The 12,641-nt window shown below is 49.0% G+C and overlaps 1 protein-coding gene across 1 annotated transcript in view; it reads right to left on the bottom strand.

Moving 5' to 3' along the window:
• The window catches only part of LOC144772241 (general transcription factor II-I repeat domain-containing protein 2-like), a 96,860-nt gene that overhangs the window by 25,385 nt on the left and 58,834 nt on the right, over positions 1 to 12,641 (bottom strand). The window contains exon 5 of the mRNA XM_078656410.1: positions 12,282 to 12,389. Within this exon, the coding sequence (XP_078512536.1) occupies positions 12,282 to 12,389 (108 nt within the window). The remainder of the gene's footprint in view (positions 1 to 12,281; positions 12,390 to 12,641) is intronic.

Raw genomic sequence — 12,641 nt, 5'->3', positions numbered from 1 at the left:
GAGGGTGTGAAAGCATGAAGAGGAGACGGCGTCGACTTGTCTGGTCATCGAGAGGGAGGAGTCCAGGATGAAGCCCAGGTTGCGTGCGTGGTCTGTCGGCTTGGGGGCGGTGCCCAGGGCTGGGGGCCACCAGGAGTCGTCCCAGGCTGAGGGTGATGGTCCAAGGATGAGGACTTCAGTCTTGTCTGAGTTCAGTTTCAAGCGGCTGTTCTTCATCCACTCGGCGACATCTTTCATCCCTTCGTGGAGGCTGGTTCTGGTGATGTCGGGGTCTCTGGTGAGGGAGAGGATCAGCTGGGTGTCGTCGGCGTAGGAGATGATGTTGAGGTTGTCTTGGCGTGCGATGGCTGCGAGAGGTCTCATGTAGACATTGAAGAGGGTGGGGCTGAGTGATGATCCTTGCGGGACGCCGCAGATGACTTCGGTGGCCTCGGAACGAAACGGGGGGAGGCGGACTCTCTGTGTTCTTCCAGCGAGGAACGAGATGATCCACTTCAATGCCTTCTCTTGGATGCCGGTGTTGCTGAGGCGTTGGACTAGGGTGCAGTGGCAGACAGTGTCGAACGCAGCGGAGAGGTCCAGGAGGATGAGTGCCGCTGTTTTCCCGTTGTCGAGGAGGGCTCGGATGTCGTCGGTGGCTGCGATGAGGGCGGTCTCGGTGCTGTGGTTGGCTCTGAAACCGGACTGCGAGGGGTCGAGGGATCCGTTCGTCTCGAGGAAGGCGGCAAGCTGTCTGTTGGCGATCTTCTCGATGACTTTGGCAGGAAAAGGGAGGAGCGAGATGGGGCGGAAGTTTTTGAGGTCGGTGGGGTCCGCTGTTGGTTTCTTCAGTAGGGCGCTGAGCTCGGCATGCTTCCAGCTCTCCGGGAAGGTGGCGGTGTCGAAGGAGGTGTTGATGACGTCTCGGAGTTGGGGTGCGATGGTGGAGTCGGCCTTGTTGAAGACGTGGTGGGGGCAGGGGTCAGTCGGAGATCCGGAGTGGATGGTGTTCATCGTGCGGGCTGTGTCTTCGGTGGTCACTGCGGTCCAGGTGCAGAGGGTCGTGGTGGGGTGCGTAGGTTCGACGGTTGGGTGCGAGGATGGTGTGCCGAAGCTGTTGTGGATGTCAGCAATCTTGCGGTGGAAGAACGAGGCGAGGGAGTTGCAGAGATCTTGTGAAGGGGTTATGTTGTTGCCGGTGCTGGGGTTGGAGAACTCCTTGACGATGCTGAAGAGTTCCTTGCTGTCGTGGGCTTTGTTGTCCAGTCGATCCTTTAGTGATTTCTTCTTGGTGGTGCGGATGAGCTGGTGGTGCTTGCGGGTCGCGTGTTTGAGGGCGGTCATGTTGTCAGTGGTCCGGTCGAGGAGCCAGGCTTTCTCGAGGGTGCGGCAGGTCTTCTTGGAGTCCTTGAGTTCGTCGGTGAACTTCTGGGTTTGCTGGGAGGGTTCTTCAGTGGTGCGAGGTCGTCGGCGCAGGCTGTCAGCCACTGCGTGAAGTTGCGGGCTGCTTCGTTGGGGTCCGGAGTGCTGGCAGGTGGGTTCTGGCTGAGGGAGGTGGTGAGCTGGTCGGTGGTGATCTTGCTCCAGCTTCTGTGAGGAACCTGTTGCGGGTGGTGGTGGGTAGTGGTTTTTCTGAAGCTGAAGTGGACGCAGCTGTGGTCTGTCCAGTGAAGTCCAGTGGAGTGGCTGAAGGCAATGTGCTTGCTGGATGAGAAGACGGGGTCAAGCGTGTGGCCGGCGTAGTGGGTGGGGGTGTTGACCAGTTGCTTGAGTCCGAGGTTGGCGAGGTTGTTCAGCAGGGTGACGGTGTTGCGGTCCTTGTTGCTCCAGGTGGAAGTTGAGGTCCCCTAGGAGGATGTAGTCGGCGGAGGGGAGGGCGTGTGGGCTGATGAAGTCCGTGATGTCTTCGCTGAATTGTGTGCGTGGTCCTGGGGGTCTGTAGATGAGGGTGCCTCCGAGGGTCGTCTTTGGGTCGGTGTGAATCTGGAACTGGAGGTGCTCGGCGGCGGCGAGGGTGTCGTTGGAGTCGGTCGTGATGCGGATGGTGTTCTTGTGGACGATGGCGATGCCTCCTCCGGTCTGGTTGACGCGGTCTCTCCTGATGATCTTGTATCCATCCGGGATCGCGATGGCGATGTCGGGGGCTGAGGAGGCGTTCATCCATGTTTCGGTGAGGAACGCGAAGTCTGGTGATGTTGTGTCGAGCAGGTTCCAGAGTTCGACGGCGTGTCTGTGGACGGAGCGGGTGTTGAGCAGGATGCACTTGAGGTCGCAGCTGGGGTTTGGCTTTGCGGGCCTGGTGCCTGTTCGGAGGCAGGTGAACTTGCAGGTTGTGCAGGTGAAGGGTCCGTGGAAGCGTTTCGGGGCGGCTCGGCAGCAGGCGGGGTTCCGGCCGGCATTGAGTGTGTTGAGGGTGGCGGCGTCGTAGGTCTGTCTGGTCGTCTTGCATCGTCGGTGGGGGCCAGGGGTCCTGGCACTGGGCGCGGACGGGCGCAGACAGGCTTACCTTTGGCGCACATTTGTCGCACCCGCTGCGCGTGGCCGCTGCGCGGTCGCCATTTATGGCCAAGTGGGAGGGAGGGAGGAGCAGCTGGGAGGCGGGAGCGGGGAGGGCACAAAACAAAAGGGGGCGTGTCCGCTTGGACGGCGGCGGGGAGCGGGGCGTGCAGGCACAGGGGACTGGGTAACAGAAACAAACCTAATGCAGCAGCGTGCAAGGGGACAACAGTACAGAGGCAATAACTAAAATACAATAATACAATTAGGAAGGAAAAACAGATTATTCAGGCACACGTAACACGCAAATACGGCAGAGGGGCGAGGCAGGCACAACGAGGCTACGGGCAGCAGTGAGGCGGGGGCACACACACAGCTGGTGGCCGTGCGGCGCGGGGGTGTCCTGCGAACAGGTCACACTCACCTGCGCCGCGCGGTCGCCATTTATGGCCAAGTGGGAGGGAGGGAGGAGCAGCTGGGAGGAGGGAGCGCACAAAACAAAAGGGGGCGTGTCCGCTTGGACGGCGGCGGGAAGCGGGGAGCGGGGCGGGCAGGCACAGGGGACTGGGTAACAGAAACAAACCTAATGCAGCAGCGTGCAAGGGGACAACAGGGACAACAGTACAGAGGCAATAACTACAATACAATAATACAATTAGGAAGGAAAAACAGATTATTCAGGCACACGTAACACGCAAATACGGCGGAGGGGCGAGGCAGGCACAACAAGGCTACGGGCAGCAGCGAGGCGGGGGCACACACACAGCTGGTGGCCGTGCGGCGCGGGGGTGTCCTGCGACAGTGCAATGGCAGTGTGTGTATGTCTTGAGGTACAGGACATCGAAGGGTGGCACAATATGTGCTGCAGCCCTTAGAGGCCTTCCCTGGTCACAGCGCCCTAGGTACCCATGGAACCTTTTACAGTGCCAATTGAAGTACAAAGGTACAGTTTTGGGAAAGAACACAGTCCCTGGAGACCAGATTGGCAGGGACCCAGGGCACATCAAGTCAAAGTGCATCAGTAGTCTGGCAAAAAAGAGGGGTGGTTACTGCAATAGAAACCCAGCTTCTTACACCCCTCTACTAGGCCTCACAGCACTAAGGCAGAGTGCACTATACTACAGGTGAGGGCATAACTGCATGAGCTGATATGTCCCTACAATATTGGGCACCACTCCCAATATTTTAAGCGCCCGTGAAGCCACATAAGAGTACATAGTCTGGGAACTCAACAACTCGAGTTCCCCAGCACCATGATGGCTTTACTGAATATTGGAATGTTTGGTACTACTCATTTCAATGAATACACACTGATGCCAGTGTGGGATTTATTGTGCCATGTACCCAAATGGCACCTCAGAGGTGCCCAGTGAATCCCCGCCAACCCTGGTGCGGCCTTTGAGCAGCTGTAGGCAGCCAGCCACCACCAGACATTTTTCTGGACCCCTGAGTTGGGAGCCCCTGACTCTGTGACCAGAAACAATGCACATCCAAGGCAGGTGTCACACCTCCTCCCCCAGGATGGGCCAGTGTTTGAAAAGGGAAACTTGAAAGGCCTGCCGCCTTTGTTACGTGACCCCCAGCCTCTGCTGCTTGCAGCAGATGGCAGCTCCTGGTTTACACCCCTACTTTGGGAAGTAAAACCAGCTGGAAAATTCAAAAAAAGATATGAGGCGTGCCCACCTCTGTGTGATTCTTTCTGAGCTGCTCGGTCTTGCATCCAACGGCGGAAAAAAGAATCAGAAGATGGCAAACATGCACAGGAACCTCCGGGGTGCACGTCTCATGTTATAGAGGACACACCACCAAATGGTGATTGAAGATGATGCCCACAATAAAAAAAGATGAGAACAGAAAAAGACAATTTCGGTCCAAACCACTAGATGGTGAAAAGATTCACACTGCAAAACCAGCACATCTAGCAGGGCTGCGTCAGGGCTTCTACTACATCAGGAGCCAGTCTGTCATCACCCCGGAATGTTAGAAGCCAGAGAGGGCTTGACTTCTTGATGCTTTTAGTTATTGGCCTCTACTTCAAGATCCCCCATAATGTGGGTGGGCGTCTTCAGGAGCACCATAACTGTATCTGTGAAGTAATCCCAGCACAGCAGGGTACCATGATGCGGTCTCTCTGAACTCTACCCTTACACAGCAGCAGTACTATTACACTAAACTCTCAAACTATAATACCATAAGCTTTTTAAGATTTTACAGGCTTCAGTAAAGTTAGTCAAACGAGAGGGGTGTCATAATATTTGCTTTTATGCTTATATTGTTTCTCTCCCAAACTGGACGTAGCATTAGTTTGGTATTAATCCAAATAGGATATTCGCTATTTATTTATTTATACATTTTTATATATCGCGAACAAGAACCCAAAGGTTATCAGAGCGCTTTACAAAAGGGTGGAAGGAAGGTCAAAAACCCAATATCAAAACAAACAAGATGGACGGAATGTTGCACAATGGCAAAACATTCACCCCCAGTCACAGATCTGGGTTTAAACCATTGTTATTTTGCTCACCAAGCCACCCCAGTTCAGACATTGCCATATGCAAATCAGTCTTGACCCTGTGCCTCATGGGAACAGTCCAGCCCGAACTGCCAAGCCAGGTCTTCCCTGGACCGGAATCAAGCATCCTAGGACCGGTTTCTGGCTATCAGCCGCCTTCAGCCAGGATAGCTTGACTCCAGTGGCCTAGTGAGCACGGGACCCACGTCTGGGCATACCCTTCCCACATAGGGTGAACAGCAAAACAAACTAGATGATGGACGGAATGTTGCACAATGGCAAATTTGCAAAAACCCAATATCTACATCAAGTAAAAATACACAACATGAATAATCGCATGATTCACAGACAAATGACACAAACGAGAGTGACACAAAAAACAGGTATATAGCGGGCTACGAAGGGGAACCACAATGTGGTAAAGAAGAGCAGCATCACATGATGGAACAGTGGTTATAGGATCAATGATTTCGAACTTATGGACCTAACCCAAATTTGGGTAGGAATTTGTCCATTAGGTATCTTTTGGCTTCCAGTTTGAAAGCAGTCGTTGAGGAGATTCTGCGTACTTCCAGTGGATGAGTGGTCCATGTCCTTGGGGCCCTCAGAGGAGCGGTAGGACCAGGGAGCAATAAAACTGACCAAGACAGCAGCATCCTCAGAGGAGCGGTAGGACCAGGGAGCAATAAAACTGACCAAGACAGCAGCATCAAGGGAGTCACTGCAGATGAACACACACAAATATCTGGAATGTTTGACTCAGGATGGATAGCTAGAACTCTAAACAACAACGAATGACACATCGACCACAAGCCAAAGGAAGATGTTTACGACTCATTAAAAATATGCTCATGGAACATCAATGGCCTGGCTTCCAAAATAACTGACTCAGATTTCATGAACTACATCAGAAAACTTGACATTGTGGCACTCCAAGAGACATGGCTTGTAGACCCACCCAACCTCCATGGTTACTTACGTTTTTACTCAGCCGCAACTAGGACGGCAAAATATGGGCACTCCAAAGGCGGCCTAGTAACGTATATTTTGGTTACAAGTGTGCTGATGGCAAAAGAAGAGGGGCCATCCTCTACAGCTGCCCTGGCTGTAAATATTTGCTTGCCACAACTCAAACAAAGCACTACTGAGACCGACTTCCTTCTAATAAATGCCTATATTAATCCAAGAAGGAAGGGGAAAGCAGCTAAAGATCTCTGCAGCTTTATGGAGACACATATAAGGGAAAGATCTACACCAAATGTTGTTCTTACTGGGGACTTCAATCTTAACCTCATGGGTGCGACACAGGAAGATGTACAACTAACCCAAAACGCAATTTGGGATATCCCAATACAAGCAATTTCACAGATATCCCAAAAAACTAAATTAGGCAATAGGACGCTGGAAAATCTGGAATATTTTAATATCAGGGCTCTCAATGGTAGGACCTCTGGAGATAATCCTCCAGTCGCAACCTTTCACACAACAAAAATGAGTAGCATTCTAGACTATACTTTTTTATCATTACCCTTTTTTCAGTTCTAAAATCATACCGGATCGGCTGCAGCGGGGACAGCGACCACTGCCCCCAAGAAATTACCATCAAGACCACAAAACCAAATTTTGAGCGTTCAAAAATGTCAAAAGAGTTAACTCAAACCATCAACTTTAAAAAAATTAAATATTCAGCAGTAACAGATGGAACGCTAGTGGAAAGGGCTAAACAGCACTTCGAGAGCCGCGCCGGGCATAGTGAAATTACGAAATGGGAAAATTTTACAAGTACTATGTCTATGTATGCTACAAGATCTAAGCCTCAGTCGCAACTGGGGGATGCAAATTTTTGCAAATTCTCTCGAGAAGACAAAAGAAAAATAAAAGACATAAAGAAATCGATCTACTGTACAATGAGAGAACTCCAACGGAAACCCATGGATATCGTAAAGCAAGACCACGTACGAAAACTAAAATCAACACTAAAAAAATTAAAATGGGAAGCAAACAAATCAGCTGAGGATAATCTATGGGCGAGACTCCACTCCGATATCAAACGGAATGACGGAGCAAGGTTCTGGAAATCAATAAATGCATTCATAAGACCTTCGCACCATGGGGTCTCATCAAACATCTCAGAGGATATTTGGGCAAGCTTTCTATGCACCCACTTCAGTCAGGCTGAAGGAAATAGCCAGCACTGCCAGCCTGCCACTTGTAAAAATCTAACAACAATTAACGATACAAGGCACTCAGAACTCTATACTCCAAATGACATCGAGAACTTGCCGAACTTACAAAGTATCATCCAACGCCAAATCAAAAAAGGAAGAAAGGAGGGAGCACCAGGGCCAAACGGTATACCTCCTATTCTTTACAAACAAGATGTGTCAGGCTGGGCAGCAGCCTTGGAACCCCTCTTTCTGGAAATCAGACAATTCAATACAATACCAAGATCCTGGAGGGGCTCCATCATCTCCCCAATCTATAAGGCAGGAGATAAGGCTTCCCCACTTAACTATCGACTGGTGGCTCTAATCGATAACGAGGCAAAATATTTTGCAGGTACCCTACTAGAAGAGCTGACAGATTGGGCAACAGAGAGATCGCTAATCCCAGTCAATCAGACAGGCTTCACTAAGTCAGTAGGCACGATGACGAATATCTTGAGCATGGGCATGCTCATTGACAAAGCAGAATTTAACAAAATACCAATCCATTTCTGCTTCATCGACTACAAGGCCGCATTTGATAGCATAAACCGGAAGCTTTTGTGGTCTAAACTAAATGACTGGGGGATCTCGAGACCCCTGCTGGACCTGCTCATTAACCTGCACACAGAGACCTGGGTACAAATAAAAATAGGGGACGGATCCGCCTTGTCAAGGCCCATACAGACCAATAGGGGCCTAAAGCAAGGCTGTGTCCTGGCCCCCACGCTTTTCAACCTGTTTTTAGGCGACCTAGTCCCAATTCTAAATGGTTGTAACTCCCACGCCCCTAAACTAGGAGGGCTCCAGCTACCTTGTCTACTATACGCAGACGACATCGTCCTAATAAGCCACACTAAGGTAGGACTTCAACATCTTTTGGATGCAACACAAAAGTATTCTGGCAAGAACGATCTTACAATAAACCTGGAGAAAACCCAAACAATGACCATCAGCAAGAAAAAAAGGAAACCAACATCATGGCATTGGAATACGACAAGAATTGAAGACACTCCAATATACAAATATCTAGGAGTGAAGATTGATAAAGGCGGGCAGTTCTCGGTTCAGAGAACAAGCATACGAGGGCAGCCTAGCTAATCTAGGTCTAGAACAGCTCTGGAACACCCCAACAAACCACATAACATTAAAAAAACTGGTTAAAAAATCAGTAAAATTACAATCATGGCTGCAAGACAAAGAAGCTCTCTCGAAAAGAACACATGGCTGGCTGACCCTGAATTCATACACTACTAAGGTACAACAGCGCTACCTGGCCGAGGGATACTCCAAAAGTGTCAAGATGTGCTTTTTAAGGCACAGGTTGGGCCTGCTACCTTGCACTCAAAACCTCCCACGCTGGCTCAAAATCAAAGCTGACCCCCTGTGTCGGCTATGCGGGTTGGCACAAGAGGATATGCTGCATTTGATATGCTCTTGTGAAAAACTACAGGACGAAAGGAAACGCTGGCTAAAGCATCACTTCAATCGAAAAGGGATCCGTACAAGAAGGACGGCGGTCCTTGCTTGCTTTCATCCTAATGACCCTGGCTTGAATTGCAGCTTTGTAAAATTTCTGAGGGCAGTTGAAAAGAAGATGCCTAAAAACCTAACCTACAACTGTCCCAGTTCAACCGACCTGACATCGCTCTGCTGACCATTATTACGAGCTCATGAGGACACTGAGCAATACCTCACAAATACGAAGTCCAATAACTCCCTTTTAAACTTCATTGAATGTGAACTTTTTAACTCTTAATTCTTTTATAATGCAGTTTTATGCTCTCTCCTTTTAATCAATTTTATATTGCAATGGTTTTAAGTAACTATGCTAAATAAAGATTACTTACTTACTTACATAATAAATCTACTTAACAAGTATAGATATGTAATTACAGTGGATGAGTGGTCCATGTCCTTGGGGCCGTGCCAGAGAATGCTCGGTGACAAGTTCTCTGTTTGCTAAGGATGAGTGGTTTCAGGAGGAAAGTGTCTGCACTTCTTGAGGCTCGACCACCACAAGATAATTCAAGCTTCTGCGCTAGGTATCTGGGAGTTTTGAAATGCAGGGCTTTGTGCGTCAGGACGCAAATCTTTAACTGAATTCGAGCTTTGTAGGGAAACCATTTGAGAGATTTTAGGACTGGGGATTTGTGCTCATTTCGTTTGGTACCGGTGACCAGTCTGGCCGCAGCGTTCAGTGATGCCCTTAGTGGAGCCAGGGTGTATTTGGGAAGGCCACAGAGGGTAGCACTGCCGTAGTCTAGTCTCGGCAAGACCAGTGCTTGGACTACCTGCTTGAAATCCTTTTGTGGCAGGAATGGTTTGATGCTTCTCATGGTCCTTATCGATGGTTAGATCCCTTACACACATTGCGGATATGGTTTTTCATATTTAGGTGCTTGCCCAGGGTGATTCCGAGAGATTTGGCTGAGTCAACGATGAGAGGGGTGCAGTTGAAGGCCATGAGGCGATTCAGCCAAAGGTCTAGCTTGGGGATGTGGTTTGGGGGAGGGATGAGAAGTAATTCAGTTGTGGAAGTGTTGAGTAGTAGATGGGTCTCAGTTAACAAATTTTGTGTGGCCTGAAGGGTAGTGTTTAGTGAGATGATGTTATCCGGGGATGAGATTTTCAAATAAAGTTGTGTGTTGCCCGTGTACATATGGTAGAGAATGATTGTAGAATTTAGTGATTTAGCTAGAGGTTCCAAGAAAAGGTTGAAGAGGATTGAAGATAGGGCGGACCCATGAGTACTGGAAAGGGAGTTGTTTGCCTTGCCTCTTTGTGATCTGTGGTGGAGGAAAGAGGCGAACCATTGTAACACCAGACCAGATAAACCCATCCTGTTCTTCAGAATGTATAGGAGGTTGTTGTGATTAACCGTGTCGAATGCGGAGGAGAGGTCAAGGAGGATTAGGAGGAAGGAATCATTTTGGTCCAGCATTTTTAAAATGTCATCTATAATATGCGTGAGAGCCGAATCGGTACTGTGCCCCCTCCGGAAGCCGGATTGATGTTGGTCTAGTAGTGTGAAATTCTCTATGTGAGCACAAAGTTAGGATTGTACGCATTTCTACAGTAGTTTGGCTAGTGTGGGAATGTTGGAGATATTCAGCGGAAATGATTGAGATCGGTTTTATCTGCGTTCTTTTTTTTTTAGTATAGGTGACACCTGAGCTGCTTTGAGACAGTCTGGGATCGTGCCTTGTGCTAGAGAGGAGTTTACAATCCTTGTCCAGGTGGGGATGAGTACATTCTTAATTTCTTTGTAAATGGCCGGGGGGCAACGGGTCAATGAAGTGGTTAGACGGACTGATGTTCTGAAGAATCTTGTTGATGTCTTTTTCACTAAATGGGCAAAAGGAGCCCCATGACGCATTGTTTTTGGTGATCAGACGGATAGGTTTGCGCTTATCTAAGAGGTCAAGGGATGGCAGTGGAGCCTTCTTAGAGGCGGGTTCAATGGTGATGCGTCTTGATTTCTCATTTAAGAAAGCAGCAAGATCACCGCATGAATGTGGGATGACTCCGAAATCAGAGTGGTTTGGGCCTGCCACCGATTGCTGTTTGACCAATTCAAAAAGTGTCTGCGGGCGGTTTGCAGCTTGATTGAGTTGGTGTCTGAAATAGTCTGCCTTGGCGCTCTGGATTTGTTTGTTATAGAAGCTCCTAAATTCTCTAAGGAGTTTTTGTTGTTCCAAGGAGGGTTTGGATTTCCAGGAGTGTGCAGCAGACCTATGGTTGCGGCGTTCCGTGTTTAAATTGTCATTGTACCATGATTTGGATATTTTTGTTGAAGCGTTTTTGTTGTTGTAATGGTGCAATGTCATCCATGATGTTGACGATAGTCGAATTGTAGGAGTCAGTGAGTAATTGAACATCAACCAAGTCAGCTTGGGTGGAGAGGGCAGATTTGCAGTGGGCTGCTAGTTCAGTTGCGTTTATTGATCAGAGGTCCCTTTTCCAGATCTTTGATTTTGTTGGCTGAGCCTTACTCATCAACAACTCCCTGTTAATATAAAAGAGGATGCAATGGTGGCCGGACCAATCGCAAGAGTAATGGTATCCAATGTGATGGTCTGCCCTTTTCGAGATAATGAGGCCTAGCGTTTCTCCTTTATTGTGAGTTGATTGGTCACAGTACTGGATCAGCTCATGATCATTCAGATACGCTTTAAGGCAGGATACCGCCTAGTCATACGGATTAGACCAATGAAGCGTGAAGTCACCAAGGAAGATTTGGGACACAGCTGAGTCGACATTGCCAGTGATGATTTCGAGTAGTTGATCGATAAAGGGGAGATTGTCTCCCTGGGGTGATAAAAAGTGTGAAGTTCGCAAATCGGCAGGTTATAACTTGAGATATTGAGACAAAGGTATTCACAGGAGCAGGGCAAAGGGGACTTCAAGTGAGAAATCTAAAGTGTGTCCCCATGAATACAGGCTAGGCCACCCCCTACAGCTTCAGGACTCTGTCCAGCCAAATTATGTCATGAGTGAGATGGGAGAGGAGGCGGGATTTAGCCACGTTTCCGTGAGGATAATAATGTCTAATTCCATGTGTTGGATGAGGTCGAAGATGTCGGTGGCGTGTTTACTGGCTGACCTGCAATTGAGTAGTACACATTTAAGTTGTGGTGGATTAGTGTGGGAGGGAGTCTGGATGACGTTCACTCTCGTGAGGTTGTCTTTATTAATGACTAAGATTGTGAGGAGGTTCTCTGTGCGGGTTGGAATGGATGGTTTCAATTTGTCTCTGTGGGATCGAGTTGGAACTAGTAGAGTAAGAGTTGTGAAGATCATTGATTTCATTGGACGCCAGGTAGATCTCAAATCTTCTGGGGCGGGAGGGCACGTTAGCTAAAGGAATGGTTTGCGAGACGGCAGGGGTTAAAAACTGGCCCATATGTTCACTCGCGCTAGGGGAGGCTCTGTACAGGTTCGCTGAAGTGAGGCGGGAGCTAATCGTGGGGAAAAAATCTTTTGAGAGTTCTTTCAGGTCATGTAGTTCAGTAGTGAGAAGGTGTAGCTGGAACGATATATCATCAATGCGCGCAACCAAGTTTAAACAGAGGCTTAATGTCGCTTACCTGCCGGGCGGAAGGCTTTTTTAACTTCCTCAGAGCACTGATCAGCAATGGAATAGACCCCTCGCTCTTCTTTGATGCTGTCCGAGACCATCACTATGTTGAACTCTTCTGTAAAATGGGGGGAAACAAAGCATTATTTCATAGTTAGTAACATCAGCTGGAGTGTACTGTGGTCCTCTTCAACCACCTACTTGCCTTAATACATCCATCCAGTTCCCAGTCAATCACTGGCTGCAGGAGGGAGGGCCTTTGACATCGGACACCTCCTTGCTGTCCTGATTACATCCATTCATTTCACAGTCAGTCACATGAACTGGAGCGAGTCCAGGCCCTCTTCATATCTCACAGGGCGCATCACAC

The sequence above is a fragment of the Lissotriton helveticus genome, chromosome 8 (genome assembly GCF_964261635.1).
Source record: "Lissotriton helveticus chromosome 8, aLisHel1.1, whole genome shotgun sequence".
Classification (NCBI taxonomy): Eukaryota; Metazoa; Chordata; class Amphibia; order Caudata; family Salamandridae; genus Lissotriton; species Lissotriton helveticus.
The sequence above is the reverse complement of the archived record's forward strand: the minus strand, read 5'-3'. Positions and strand labels throughout refer to the sequence as shown.